The 15,825-nt window shown below is 37.4% G+C and overlaps 1 protein-coding gene across 14 annotated transcripts in view; it reads right to left on the bottom strand.

Annotated features, from left to right (window-relative positions):
* LTBP1 (latent transforming growth factor beta binding protein 1) overlaps positions 1 to 15,825 on the bottom strand; it is a 184,451-nt gene that overhangs the window by 46,247 nt on the left and 122,379 nt on the right. For 7 of the 14 annotated variants that reach the window (XM_012572450.5, XM_030268501.4, XM_030268503.4 and 4 more), the window contains 9 exons: positions 15,595 to 15,617; positions 13,838 to 13,940; positions 13,396 to 13,494; positions 11,247 to 11,372; positions 9,984 to 10,109; positions 9,181 to 9,303; positions 6,494 to 6,613; positions 2,300 to 2,422; positions 159 to 281 (listed from right to left, as the gene is read on the bottom strand). In XM_012572450.5, the coding sequence (XP_012427904.5) occupies positions 159 to 281; positions 2,300 to 2,422; positions 6,494 to 6,613; positions 9,181 to 9,303; positions 9,984 to 10,109; positions 11,247 to 11,372; positions 13,396 to 13,494; positions 13,838 to 13,940; positions 15,595 to 15,617 (966 nt within the window). The remainder of the gene's footprint in view (positions 1 to 158; positions 282 to 2,299; positions 2,423 to 6,493; positions 6,614 to 9,180; positions 9,304 to 9,983; positions 10,110 to 11,246; positions 11,373 to 13,395; positions 13,495 to 13,837; positions 13,941 to 15,594; positions 15,618 to 15,825) is intronic. The other 7 variants (XM_030268498.4, XM_072927209.1, XM_041715276.2 and 4 more) reach the window with 2 other exon arrangements.

Below are 15,825 nucleotides of genomic sequence, written 5' to 3'. Positions count from 1 at the left end.
GCCATTAAATATGCGGCTGTGTTGGTGGGAACAAATGGTTGGCAGCGTACAGAAAGAAAGAGAGGCAACATATAACTCTTGAGAGTTTGCTCCTATAGCTGAAATATTCAAGATCTTATTGAACAAAATGAGTCAGTAGCTGTAGTCCCTAAGCTTACCTTCACACTGATCTCCAGTAGATGACAATGAGTAGCCTTGGCTACAGATACATCTGAAAGATCCCTCTGTGTTTCTGCAGCGTCCATTCGTACAGACTGATCGCTGCTGGCATTCGTTAATATCTGCAGCAGCAGAGACAGTGATCTGTTACACATCTGAAAATACTCATCAATGGTACAAAGACCAAGTCTGAACAAAACAGTAAAGCACTGTATCAATATTCAGACCTGCTTAACTTGTTTGTATTTATTAAATACAGACAGTCAATGTAATACATAAAATTATATGAAACTGCAGACCGTGTGTTTTCCTTGAGATGGCTGTGTTCAACATTCTCACCTGTAATGACAATTTATCCCTCATGCACAACTGGGCACACACAGACTCACAAATACACACACACATGCTGCCTGAGAGCTGCTTTTGTTTCTGTTGTATCTGGCAGAGGTAACAAGTCAGCCGCTCCAGTGAATCAGCAAAACCCACAAAATACTTTCCAGCAGGATCACCACCTTTTAACAGGGTGCGGCTTTCAGATGCACACTGACAGGCTAATCCCCTATTAAGTTAAGGCTCCTTAAAATTCTTGCCTTGTAGCAGTATTAATCATCTAACAGTGGGGAAATGTCTCTTTGCTTCCACAACACTGCTAATCCCTTTGTGCTTCAGTTCTCATAAACTGAGGTCAGCCTGAGCTAACAGATGGATTTGAACAACAAACTTAAATTTGTCTATGGAAAACTCAAAGTATTGGAGGCGAGTGGCACTTTAAATTCAGAATATAGCACGTGCCTTGTTTGAGCTAGGAAGCTTATTTTCCCTCTGTTATTTGTAAAATATTAATTAAGAAGTATTTAATTTGACAATGGTGAGTTCTTGGTCACTTCTAGCATTTTGGCACAGCTGAATGTCTTTCTGGAAATACACTTCAATTCAAACAGGAGAATGTTACTCAATGAGGTTTTTCAGGTCTGTGTTATGGCTGTACAGCCTGACCTCTTAAGTAATGGTTCCTTGCAGCCACAGAAGTTTAGAATTTAAGGATCACTGAAATCTGTGGGGCTCCATGAAGCAGCTGGGCATGTGTACAGGTCCTTACTTTAGAAGGGTGCACTTTAAGAAGAACAGCCTGCACATGCCAGCTCAGCTTGGCAAGGGCTCTTTTCCATGAAAGGCTCAGAGGAAGCAGTCAAATTTTGTCTACGTATTTTCCCCAAGATCAGTCTGCTGTGTGTCCTGAACAGCACATTTAACTCACTCAAGACACTTAATTTACACTGATGTTTTTTTTCAAACTTCCTGACAAATTTATATTTGAACGATGATTTAGTTTTACTGCATTATTTTTAGCGCTCAGAAGTCTGAAAGTGTTTGGTGCTGTACAGAAATACTTAGGGAAGGCTGAGGAAAATGAAAAAGAAAGAAATCCAACATCTGACAAGAAACAGGTAGGTTTCCGTACACTTCCACAGTCTGGAGACACTGTCACAGATTTTCACCATTAGGGAAAAGTTTCAAGTACCCTCTAGTTCATACCTCTTGTACTTGCTCTAGGTTCTCCCTCAGACTACTTCACTCTAACTTTAGACCTAATTTTTTTCCACTGGAGCAGTCCTGATGGGAATTTTAGATATGGAAGAAATGGGGAAACTGACATTTTGGAGGTACAGGAACTGTTCCTAGAAATACACCACCAAGCTCTCTCTCAGTCAGTGCACTACTGGAAATACAGAGACACCTGTGCCAGCAGGGTTAACTGCTCAGTGGTAACTGACACTGCTGGGCTCCAAAGGGGAGTAGCCTAGGCTTTTTGATTCTGCTCACCTACACAGAGAAAAAAAAAATAAAGAAGGAAAAGCAAAACTTTCCTTAAACCTCTGAAGTGTCAGATATGCCATGGATTTTGCAAAAATTCCAGTGTAGCAATATAAATATTACTACATGTTCTTGACTGACTTTATAACACATGTCAACATCTACAATGTGATCATAGAAACCATAAAATGCAAATACACATTCTTACATTTCTGTGTTTTTAGCATCAGTGTTGTACATTTAAAAGCAAGATTAAAAAAAAGATTAAAAATATTATCTAAAAGGTAAGTGCAACCTTATGAATTTTTATAATATTCTTTCTTACCTTCACACTGATCCTTTGATGCAGAGAGTTTGAAACCCTGGGCACAAAAACACCTGAAGGATCCCTCTGTATTTTCACAACGTCCGTTTGTACAGTGATTGCCATACTGACATTCATTTATATCTGTGAATAGAAAGAAAGTGCAAGAAATTAACTGGGGTACAACCACCTTTCAGTTGAGCTTGAGAATATATTAAAATTATATCATAAGCATGAATATTATTCCTGATGAATTTATTTCAATGGGATTTTAGCACTTCATGCAGGTCCCTCTGTAAGGCTACTCTATATACTCATCAAGGAACTTAACTGGATTGTGCAAAATCTCTCTTCCCAGTTACAAACTATCCTTCCTTTTGAAGGACTTGAAAGCAGCTTTTATTTCCTATAAGCTATCCCATAGACATCTACTTGCATCCTTCTCTAAAAGGTATTAATTAAACGGGCCACTTTCTTTAGCCGACATGAAAATTGCTGTGTTGCTACTTAACAGTAATTTTCAAGAATTCCTTCTGAATGCAATTTGTATAAATCAACAAAGCAAAAAGCAAACATAAAAATAAAGTAAGAAATATATTTTGCTATAAATCCAGCCAGAATTAGTTCTGTATTCTAAAATAACAGTTATTGGTCTTCCTCTAGCAGTGGTTTTCAAAGAAAAAAAAAATTCGTTTTCAAATTTTATTTCTTTATTTCAGGGTTGCAGTAGTCACCACACATCCCTATTTTATGGAAAAATGCTGTATTTTTTTATCGTCACTGATGCAGGAAAAGAACTACCCTTTCTTTGGTTTTATGTGCCAGAAATCATATTACTCCCAATTTTCTTGTCTTTTGCTACCACAAAGCACACAAACCCCATCAGCATAAAAAAGCACACAAAACCCATCAGCTAAGTATTTGATGCACTTGAGCCACTTAGACAGCTGTAGCACAGGGAGAGCTGGAAGATTCAACACCTTTAAATAATCACCATAACCCTTATTAGCTATTGTAAATACGTGCAGTAACTATTTTCCTGACATGTATTTAGAGGCATGGCTCTTTGCAAGCTCCTGTACCACCTGCTTTGGCAAAGGCCATCTTTCCCCCCAACACACTGAAATCACCATTATCATCCACATTCCCAGTGACCTACAACTCTCAGTTCCTCACTTGAGCCTCTAGCTCTGTAAATAAGATGTCCTGCTGCAGCCTGGCCAAGCAGAAGTGACACTCTCAGAGAGATGACAGCACAGATCCACAGGTGCTGTGCTATCGCATTCAGTAGGTGTTACTCCTTATTCCTTTCTCCAAGGCTTATTTCTCAGCTCACTACTGTTGCAAAATGTGTTTGCTCTACAAAACACAATCTTTGCTCTCAATGTACATGTCCAATGCTCTAACTGAAAAATCTGTTCAAACACAGAGAACCCAATTCAAGCACACAAATTTCCAATCAAACAACAAAACTGCTTCTTACAGATTCATTTTCATCTCCAAGCTGCTTGACAAAAAAATCTGGAATACTGTATCTGATTTTTGCATGGCATTCAAAGATCAAGAAACTTCCTCATAAAACCAACAGAAAAGCCAGGAACAGAATTTAAATCTTTAGAGATGAAATCCAGAATTATAACTGATTCTGTTGGTGCTCCCTACAGTAGGGCTAGAGGTATTTGGATTAGCTCTGGTTACCTCTGTATTAGTTTTGGTATCTTCTAACAGGATCCTTAAAACTGTACAATTTGAATATTGATAGCTAACCATGCGCTTCAAAACCCACCACAGTGATATCCACAAGGATGAAGTGATCTATAAAGTTTTGTCAACCTATTTTTTAAATTTCTTCATCAATAAACAGAAATGTGCTCTAGACACATAATGATATATGAATGTATTTGAATGCAAAAATGTGCAGAGAGAAAAATTGAATAAAAATGAATTAGTGGTTGAAAGTAACTTAAAAAACAATTATTTCAAATAGTCCCTGTACAACACAAATGCACTGAGGGACAATTTCAAGACAATGAGGAGGCAGGCTGTGCAGGTGTCCTTTTCCATTTCTTCCAACATACATTGAACATTCCCACCTAAACTCCAATTCAATATAGTCTACCCAAGTTTGAAGTGAACTGATTGACTTGGCTTAATGAAACAGAAATGGCTATGTTCCCGGCTTTAAATCCTGCAAGATTACAATATAAATGGCATCAAAGATTCATCTGTAGGATTGTTACACTAGATTTTCTATGGCATAAAGCACAGGCAGAGGAATGAAGTGAGGTAAAAAAATACTGAAAACAGCACTGCCGAAAGCCAGAAGAGCTGCAACTGATCTAACTAACAGGAGAAACAAATAAATTTATCGAACAATGGATTTAAATACCCTTCACAGATAATGGGAAATATTTTCCTTTTTGGTGTATTTAAATGGTGCCATGTTGTAGAACTACAGATTAAAGAAAAATTGTCTGCATTATGTTTTCTAAAATATGTATAGCTCATTTCCAACATGATGTAAGCCTAGGATAAACAAAAAACGGACTGATCACATCGCTAATGAAGTGAGTAAGAATGTCTAGGCTTAGAACATTTCATAAAACAGGAAAAAAAGGGAAGATACATGCAGTAATACAATGAAAAAAATTATCACTTTAAATCAAGACATATTCCTTACATGACTTAGTTCTGAGCAAAGAACTGCCTTCTCTCATTTCCCTCCTACTAACCTGGTTAGCAAGAATGAAACAGCTGGAAGTTATGCCAGGGAATTTTCAACCAAGCTATTTTCATAAATAGGTATAGAAATGAAGTTTAATACCGGAAAAGAAGGCAAAATTAGGCCAACATTTTGCAAAAAAAAAAAAAAAATAGAGTTAAGTAAGACCACTCTAACAGAGTACATATGCCATGGTCTTTGCAAGGGCATCGGGAATCCAGGCAGGTGTGCAGGAACGAAAAAAAATCAATGTGGAGTAATTTGTGCAAAAAGAAACCCATTAATTTGTTGCAGACATTTCATAGCTTGTTACAACTTCATTAAAATCCATGAAATTACTTGAGAAATACATTCCTCCACAGTAAGGCAAATGACAAGACCAAATATGCAGCTATGACATGGCAGATCTGTTCAGACAGTATGACTTCTTCAGAAGATAAGGTAGAAGAAAATGGTGCAATCTCTACAGCAAAATGGCCACGTCATTGCTTCACTGCAACTTGGCTCTAATCTTGATCCCTAGATCAGCACCACACTTGCAGCTGGAGCACAGCAGATCCCAGGCATCAGAGCTGTTTCATCCAAACACTGCTCTTGGACTGCTTTGTGAACTGAACCGAATCACAGCACTGGGAGCCATTACAAAATAAGCCACTGACAATCTGCCCTACAACAGTAATGCAAATGCTCCCTCAGTGTAGGTTATTGTACACCTTGTTTAGGCAACATGGTTATTTCAACAATCACAAATTACAGGGCATGTGTTACACGGAATGGGCAGGAGTATTTGCAACAGATAGCAGATCCTTCACAACTGATGCTAAATGTAAGTTTCTGTTAGTGTCCCAAAAAGTGGCACTCCAAAATATTATTTCTTTTCGCACAATGGATTAATTTGCTTTCTCACCTCTATTTCAAATAGTCAAAACTGATTTTGAAAAAAAAAAAAAAATTAATCTAACACTTACAAACAAATCAACAAAAGTAAAATGTGTGAAATCTGTCCTAAACCCCAGCCTAAGGTTAGACAAGGGGCTTTAGGATATGCTAATGTTTTGCTAGAAGTACGGATAATAAAGGAGTTTAATTAACATGCTCCATGAGCAAAGTCCCATATTCTACTAAAAAACCTGAGTCACACTGATATATTAGCACTCACTTGTCTTTCCATTTCCAAGCAACAACCTACTAGTATTTCACTGACAATACATCCCCTTTCTGTTCCACACTTTCTATTTCAAGAATTTTATTTTGTAATTATATCTATTTGTAGTCTAGATTCAGTGCTCATTTATCTACAGTAAAACAAGATTTCCTCTTATATACTGTGTCTGAGAACATAAATTTCAAAAATCTCATATTTTCAGTTATTCTTGAAAGAAATGGGGACCCAGGGCACAGTGCTGTCATCAGGTCACAACACTGATTGAATATGAAACACAGCACCTCAGAACAAGAACTACAAGCAGAGAGACAAAGAGTACTAAACATACCATGACACTGTCCATTCCAGCCTCTGAACCCCACTCTGCAAGGAATACACTGGTAAGAGCCAGGGGCATTAAGGCACTGTGCATCTGGACAGGTAGTTGGAGTCAGGCATTCATCAATGTCTTCAAAAGAGAAGATAAAAGGAAAAATTGGACAAAGCCACAGTAGAACACTGAACAATAATCTGGTTACTCTGACTCTCCTCCTGTGATACTAAAGCATTTAAAGAGTTGTGTAATTTATCTGTTAGAGACACAGGAAAGAATAAGTTCACACAGATGTATACCAGCGAAGGGGCATCTCTGAGAAATATAGTAGCTCATAATACATGCAACTGAATCTGAATTCTGTTATACTAAAAATCTTTGGTCTTCCAGAACATACAGTGTATAAGCTTTCTGGCTACCATAGGTAAAAATAACTTTCCTTATGTTACTCCTTTACCATACTGAAGTGCCTGAGGTTCTTCCTATAGTAAGACTTCAGAGGTTCATTGGAACAACAGTAAAATTGTAACTCTGCCTTCCAAAAGCAAAGCACAGTTTGGTATTCTACAACATTGTGGAGTTATTCAGCATGAGAGTGCTATTGGGACTAAAAACATAATTGTGTGAATGAGAATCAAAGAGGTTTACATGGAGTAAGGAGTTAATTTTGTCTGAAAGAAGGCACAAGCCACATCACTGAGGCTGGCAATGTTTAGGGTGAGAGAGGGACTTTCTGCATCAGGCAAGGTCCTAGACTGCCCATGACAAGAAGAGATAGGCCCTGAAAAAGACATGGAACTCATATGTTAAGGCTCTGATCAAGAACAACTTCTTAAGCTGCCCCAATGACCAATGATCAGGAAATTCTGGAATTAAAACTGTGTAGGCAGCCTCCTTGCAGTCTCCTCACATGTGCGAGATCATTTTACAATAAGGTATTTAATTACACAATAATTATAATCTTTCCCATGAAATACTTCCTTCATGCAGTGCACAGAACTAATTAAATTGTCAGTCACCTCTAAACTCAGCTTCCTAAGCTTCTATCCTTTTCCTGCCCCAGGCCTAGCAGTTTTGTCTTCTGCAATTAAGGACTGCTTGAGCACAGATCAAAGGGAGGAAATTCACTCCTAGTTTTGAGAAAAAGCTCACAGAACTCAAAGAGCTCCCAACAGTCATAATTTAACTGGACAATACTCTGAGCTTGAGAGAATTGAATATTCCAGCTCCAAACAACTCACTGGATGTAGGCAAATTACAATTTTTCATAGAATCACAATTGCCCAGCTTAGAATACTTTCTCGTAAAAACACCAACAGGCTTCTTCAGTTGCTACAACGCAGACCTGCAAAAGTTTCTCCTGAAAGTACTGTGGGAGTTTTGTTTTTTTTTTTTTACTTAATTAAAAAAGAAAATTACACTTCTGCTGTAATTTCTTCTCAGAACTGTCTGAACTGTGTCTGCCTTCAAAACATGAATGATGTACTTGGTATGGAAATTTTTAGTCAAAGTCTAAATGTGGAAAAGCATTAAAAAAATCATAAGAAGATTCTATAAGAATTCTTCATCCTATGCAATGATGTTCAGGTATGACTACAACACTCTTCTACAGAAACAACAGACTCTACAGCAACATATATGCACTCTTTACATTCCCCTGGCTAGGCCTGTGACAGAGCTTGTGTGAGTACACCTTGAAGGCAGAATCAGGATGGGGTGAGGAAGTGCAATGAACTGTATTGTGTGCAGCTTGGAGGATTCTTGCCTTTGTTTTTGAACTGTGGAGGGGGTGGAAGGCAGTTTTTTGTGAAATTAGAAATCTGTCAGTAGAGTGATGACAAGGTGAAATGATTCCCCGAATGTGTAATTTCCTTGGTTTGATGGATTAATGTAGGAGGATTTTCCCCTTAAGCAACCTAAAAAAATTTTCAACAGAGAATTTGGTTTCAGAAATTACATTTTGTTAAGTTAAATTATAGAGGACTACCACCATACTATTTAATAACAAATTTGATGTAATTGTCTGATTTCTACCCTAATTGAATTACAGATTCCCAAGTCACAGAGAAGATTTGCAAAGACTAGTTCTAAGATTGGAGTCTGTGAAACATTGAAATAAATAAAAAAATTGAAAATGAAAAAAATACCAGGAAAAAAGACAAAAATATCACACTAAAAAGTAATGTGAAGCTTTGAAGGTCAGATTTGCTAGGATCTCCTGCAACATGAAATATCTGCTTGATATAGATATTAAAAAGTCAACCTGTCACTTGCTACCTGATATAATATATGGAAAATTAACTTTTTTTTTTTTTACAAAAACTTAGCAAGCAGGCAGGGACTAACAATGAAGTTAGTGATTCCTTGGCAAGAGATGATAAAATGGCTGTTCCAAGATGGTTCTTTACACAGTGGGGGAACTAATTTGAAGCATCTTAAATTTAAATAGCAGGAATTGAACTGCAGTTCCAGACACCAAATAACAACAAAGATTGAAGAGTACTCACAAAGGCTTCTTGTTGAACATTGCACCCTCTAAGATTTGTCCCTTTGCAGCTCAAGCTGCAGTGCTAAGCCTCCCTTGAACAGCAGGGAATGTTAACAGTAGTAGTTTGTCACTGGTTTTGTGCTATCGATAAATGGTGCAATGAAGCACTATCAGTATCAATCATCATTGCCACTAGGGAAGAGTCCAAACCTACCTTCACATTCCCCTCTCCTGTTCATTTGGTATCCACTATCACAATATTCACATCTGTATGAGCCAAGAGTGTTTATACAAAAGCCTTCTCCACAAGTGTAAGGTCTTGAACATTCATCAAAATCTGCAGATGACAAAGAAAAGAGAAGCTGCTTCACCATCAAAGCATTGAATTATTGCATCTCTTCAAAACTCTGCATTAACTGAACACTAGGTAGTAAGTTTGGATTTTTGAAGCTGTTGGCAAGCCACGTCACTGCTTATAATCACAGAGAGAGTGAATTTGAGAAACAACCAGGGTATAGAAGGCAGCCGGGGAGTATCCAGGCTTCAAACACAATGTGTGTTGCTGCATGTATGCAGTGCCCAAGGCAGCACTAAGCTAAGGCAGACCACAGCCCCTTCAGGCTGCTTGTGTTGCTTTGTGAAGTCTGGGGCTGTTTGCAGCTGTATTTAAAAATATAGTTTGTTTCATCTTCTACTCATTGAAAGTGTGTTGAATATTTTTATTTTACACAGCAGGTGTTTTTACTAATTGGTAGTTTTCCTAAATAATGATGTACTGAATAAATTACTGTTTTTCAACAAACAAACATTTTGAAAAGGAGTATCAGCTAAACAGCTGTATCAGCTTTGCTCACCACAACGCCTGGCGAGAGACAGTGAAATATACTTCCCAGAAATCAGTCCAGTACCACTGACATTGAGGAAAAAAGAGCTGAAAAGGGGACTTTAAGAGGGTTTAGCTTTGCTTCCTGAATAATTTTGGTATTTTTATTTTCTATAAAGAAGACTAGTTATTACCAATGCAGTCAGTTCCATCTTCACTGGCCATGAATCCAGCTTGGCAAATACATAGGAAACTTCCTTCTGTATTTTCACAGCGTCCAAGGGAACAGAGATGTGGTGCCTGATCACATTCATTAATATCTGTAAAAGAAATGAAAATAACATTAGACTATAGAATAAAGTATATAATTGTGATTCTTTTTGTGCATTCTATGCCACGCATTTGAAAAGAACTGATATTATAATTACTTTAACTATTTGAAAAGGTATATATGTTTTCTCTCAGAGATGAAAAAAAGATGCATTAAATAATTTTTGTTGGAGAAAAATGCTCTTATTGGCTTAGACTGCAAAAATATCGCATTGGCCTGAAGAACGTGACATGATTACAGTTCAAATCACTACACTGTGTGCAACATGAGCACAAACTCCAAGCATGGAACGTTAATAAAATTTGGATGAAATAAAGGCATTCTAAGTTGCCATTTGGCTGTTTTGCATAATTTATTTTTCAATACTGCAGTTGTACCTGACAGCATGTGTTACAGCGTGATAATACTGAGCTTCGGTGGCATGAACATTTTATAGCATTTAATCTGCAGATACAATACACTCTTTCTGATATAAGTTACAGAGGAACCAGTATACTCTGAATGAAGAAAAGATACCAATACAGCTGAAATGGCTCATGTAGGACCCCTTTGTGCTCTGCCTTATGCTCATCAGAGAATCATCATCTAGAATTTACTAGCTTAAAAGGGGGTGAAGACCTTACTTTACAGATCTCTCACTGTGCTTCTGAGTTTGTTTAGGATATACTTTCTCTTTTCACTAGCAGGCTGAAAGGAATGATCTAAGTAAATGCCTGGACTTAGTCTGCCTGCAGAGCTGGTAGCTGGGTAAATCACTGTGAGAAACAGGCACAAATTCATTCTTTTTCCAAACTGAAGTGTAGTTCTTCCTAGTAGTCTGACTTTTAAATACCTGATACACATCTGAGAGGAGATGGTCAGCCTAATCACTTTTTCTCTCACATCACAATGGAAGATGTTTTCATTCCACTTAATTAAATTCACACTGGCAGAGTAGCTGGAAGGCTGTATAGAGACTACTTTGCAAATTTTATTTGACAAAGAAAAAAAATGCCTTGTAGTTTGGAAGCATTCAACAGAGGAAAGAACACTTGACTGCGCTGTAGAGATTTCCCCTAACCAGATTCTTCATTTCAGACATTTCATAGCACAATTATTTCAGATTTTTGAAAGCATAATTTCATACCAATGCACTTCGTCTGCTGATCATTAAGTTTGTACCCCTTGTAGCAGATGCAAGTGTATCCTACAGGCAAATTAACACAGTGTCCTGCTCCACAGATATCAGGATTAACTGTACATTCGTTGATTTCTAAGCAAACAAAGAGAAATTTAATGTTAAACTTATATAGTTCAGTAAGTGAACAATACTCTGTAATCCAAGCAGAAATCTAAGGCATGAAAACAACTGTAAATCAAGTTTGCAAGTCCAGAATTTCTCTAAAGGATACCTTATCTGGAAGAATCTAGAAACCATCTGCACTTTTCCTAGTGACATAATCTTATGTCCCATCCAAGATCTATAAATCAGTACATAAAATTTAAAGGAGAATGAAGATAAGATAAAATAAAAAAATATATATGGCTCAACCTTTGCATTGCACATTAAGAAAATAACTGCAGTGAGTTTCTGATTACAGTGGGTATCCTGATTTACAGGATACTCATCTACTAATGGCTTGGATGTATTTTGTAAGATAAGGAGATTCAGATATGGGCAGCATTGGATGTTAAATCCTTACAGTAGTTTTAGAAATTCCTGAAGTATATGTGTTACTGCAGAAAATACTAATGACTGTCTTCAGTCGCAACAAACTAACGTTATACTGCAGTATGGAACTGCAAATCCTGAAAAAGAAGAAATTAACTGTAAAGATTATCTAGACAATATAGAAACAGGTCACATTTAAATTTAACTAAATTTTAAAGTACAGAAATAAGGCACTCAAAAACTTCTCAGCTTGAGTTGTAGTCAGTTTTTCAAATCCTGTTTAGGATTTTGTCCTACAAATCTTACTGCATTTTTACTTTATTATCTCTGAACAACATATTGATTTACAGCACACAGCAATTTCTAGTTCTACTAATTTTCCTGAGGAAATAAAAAACAGAACATGGAAAATTGCCATTTTCTTTTTACTAACTGATGTGAGCTCCCAGCAAGGTAACTTTCTTTCCTTGTAAAGAAGCTGGAAGCTGGCTGGCAGATGGGGCACAGTCACAGAAGAGCTGACTTCCAAGTTCTAGTTTGATGATCACAACTATTTGAACCTTTGTATGGGACTGATAAACTGTAATTACAGCAAACTGAAGGCAGCAGTTGAATGCTTACAGATGGACAGGATACTTTCTCTACTCTTACAGTATATTCAGGAGTATTTAACTAACAGAATTGTACAAACAGCTTTAGACCCCGTGTGCACTGCATCAACTCAAAAATCCATTCCTGCATGAATGAAAGCCATTTTGAAAAGCTCGTTGTTTATTAAAGTATGTGAAATTTCTCACTCTGAATGGAAACCAGAAAACCTCTTTGTAGGTCTAAATATCTCTACAATATACAAGAATGCATCTAGAATATTTATCAGGATATTGCAATCACTTCAAAGCCTGTGTTCATTCTGGTTCATTCTAACCAATGTGAACTGTAATGCTCTCATGTATACAAATACAGTACATTCACCTTTTGGTTTCTAAATGTATAGCAAAAGAAATTTTGATGTATTTTTGACACAGCTGTCATTTAGACAAATTTCAGCTATGGCAGGTGCATTACTTGTATTTCTGTTATTTTCACTTCTTGACACATAGATGTAAATGATGCAACTATAATACATCAAAAAAGGATGAAGCACAAACATCAAAAGAACGTTTCAAAGTAGATCTTACAGTAATGTCTCACCTGCTTTTTGTAGAACATTCTGATCTACATCCCTTGAACTCTACATCCCTCAATGAACATCATCATTAATACTTCATGAAAACACATATAGACTGTCTAACAACCTGACTTGTATTCAAGAAGTATTCAGTTCTGGACTTGCCTTGCAGATCTGCAAAGAAAGTCCAGAACTGAATCTGAGGTGAATTATTAATTTTATCTTCTATCCTTTACTTGTGGACACAAAAACAGCAGGTACATCCTGGAGGACCTGGGCCTGGCTCTCTTGATAGCAGCCTGATTGCTGGGCCGTTCTGCACCTTCTCCAGAATATTCCTTCTGCTCTACGACCACATTCTCTTCACTGTGGTAATTCAGCAACAGCACAGAACAATAGTGTCAGGAACTCAGCCTTTTCTTAATTTACTGCAGTTCTAAAAGAGGAGTACAATACCTGTAACTTGAGTAGGTGCAATAACTTGACTTGCACTTGAAGTAGAGACTTCAGGAGCAACTTCAACAGGCAAAGGAGGGGATGTTTTCTCAATCACTACTGTGTGACATAGAATGGAAATAAATCACATTCAAAAAACCCACCTTAAACCATTTAAAACACCCAACCCTGTAGAATTCACATGTGAATAAGCTAGGCACTATGGATACCACTTCTTAAAATATGTCTTTATCTCCTAAATAAGTCACCAAGCCAAGGCCAACCTCTCAATTCCTCCCACTTCTGCTTCCATTATTTCTTTTTTTTTTTTTTTTTGATCATGGAGAAATTGCTTTTGAAGCTCCAATCATTTTTTCATTAACCTCTAAGAATTGCTATTTTCCCATTCTTTTAAGAACCGTAAGCACTCTCTCATACTGAAAGAAACGTTAAAATAAGTTACCTGGAAACTGTGGTTGCAGGTTAATTGTTGAAATTCCAGGAGAAAGCTGAGGCTGCCCAGGCTCTAGATAAGGCTGCTTTTCTTGATCAATGGAAGCCAATTCCTAGAATGATAAAAAAATTCTGAAACATTCTGAAAACATGCTCTTAAATCATAGCTACCCACAAACTCCTGTCTTGAGACAGCTAACATTCCCACATGAGAATCTGCTTTAGATAACAGATCATTAATCACCACCAATTTAAACCTGAATGAACACGAAATACTATGTTTATACAATAGCATATAATTTAACATTGATTTCACTTGAAGCAGCCATTTCCTGGAGCTTCTAATAGTATCTTTGGCTTTGTCATTCCATAATTCTCCCATTCTCTGGTCTTTAATTCCTTACATTTGAATGCAGCTCAGCATCACACACAAGTATATAATCACATCTAGGTGTCTGACAACTGTGAAAGGTTCTTTCTTAACTACCGAACCCATCATCTTATTTGCATAGAAATGTTAGACGCTTTTATGTCTTTGTAGTGTCGGAACCCCAGTCTGGTTCAGGGGTTCTGTGTGGTGGTGAAGTCTCTCCTCTAACCTGTACTTCTAAAGAAAACTCAGCAGTCTCTTGTTTGGTGTCAAGGCAGTTTATTGCAAGCTATCTAAAAGATTGTCTTCTCTGGCTGCTGCTATTTGCTCAGCAGCTCAGGCAGAGGCACACACACCCTGACACCCTCTCTGTCTGCTGTCTTCTTCTTCTCTCTCCCCGCCCAGGGCTGCTGCTATCTTTTATATGGTACATTACGTGTTACATGTTTACAGTTTTTCCCCCAATACCTACTACCTATGTTAAATGGTGCTTTTCTACTCTAAACCAATCTGTGAGTGCCAACATCATCAAAAACATGGAGGTAAGGAAGAAGAAAGAGGAGAAACAGGACCGGCCTACATTCCTCCATCTTAAAACCTCTGACCCCCATGTACAGAGTAAACCCCCCCCCCCCGTATAGATGTTAAAACCCCCCTGTACAATACTAAAAAATTCTTCCCTCTACTTTGTAACTACTTCTACTATAATATCTAAACTTTTGTGACTTCTTGTTCCACCTGCAAAGTTGGTAAATCATTCCATGGCTCAAACTCAAAATCACAGCTGTTTCCAGCTGCCTGCCAGGGTCTCAGATGCCTCTGACCAGGGCCTGGAACCTCCAAAAATGCCTGAGGGACGTTTTGAGTTCAACATGTAGGAAAATGAAATGGAGCACAGCTGCAATTATTCACAACAAATCCCATTCTCTCTAGCACAGAGAACCTGAAACCCCCAGAATAGGGGACTTCACACAGATACACACTTGCTCTTCTCCAACGGACACAGGACACCCTAAACAATTAAATTAACTTAGGCACTAATACCAGTCTCATAAGCAGGTGTCACAAATGCTTTTCAAAGCTTCATAATGTTTCTCTCTGATTTATTTTCTCTAGCTGTTAGTACCTGTGTCTCTTCTTCACACTGCATTTTTCAGTATCCTCTTTAAAATACAGTCTCCAGAATGAGATACAGTGATATATACCACACCCTCCACCAAATGTCTCTTTCCTGTACCTCACTATCTGCCTGTTATTGTACATTATAACCAAGGAGCTCTTTTTGCCTCAGGGTTTGAAAAAGTCCACAGTAACTTTTTGTTAATCATAAATTCTAAATCCTTCCAGTTATCTGTATCCCATCTCATAATTCCTAGATAAATTACATCACGTTTTACCTGATCAGGAGCTGCAGTTGCCACTAAAATCAGAAAGAAAAAAAGAGAATTAATCAGTTTTCACAAAACATTTTATTACAATTTATATTTTATCACATTTGAAAGTGGTTGTTGCCATCTCACAAAAAATTCAGGCTCAAACCTCATTCCAAAATAGTGGAAATATGAAATGATGTTCCTGAAGCAAGTCTAAAAACTAACCTGAAACCAGAATAAGATTCTACACACAAT

Source organism: Taeniopygia guttata, chromosome 3 (genome assembly GCF_048771995.1).
Source record: "Taeniopygia guttata chromosome 3, bTaeGut7.mat, whole genome shotgun sequence".
NCBI lineage: Eukaryota > Metazoa > Chordata > Aves > Passeriformes > Estrildidae > Taeniopygia > Taeniopygia guttata.
This window is presented reverse-complemented; position numbering and strand designations above follow the sequence as displayed.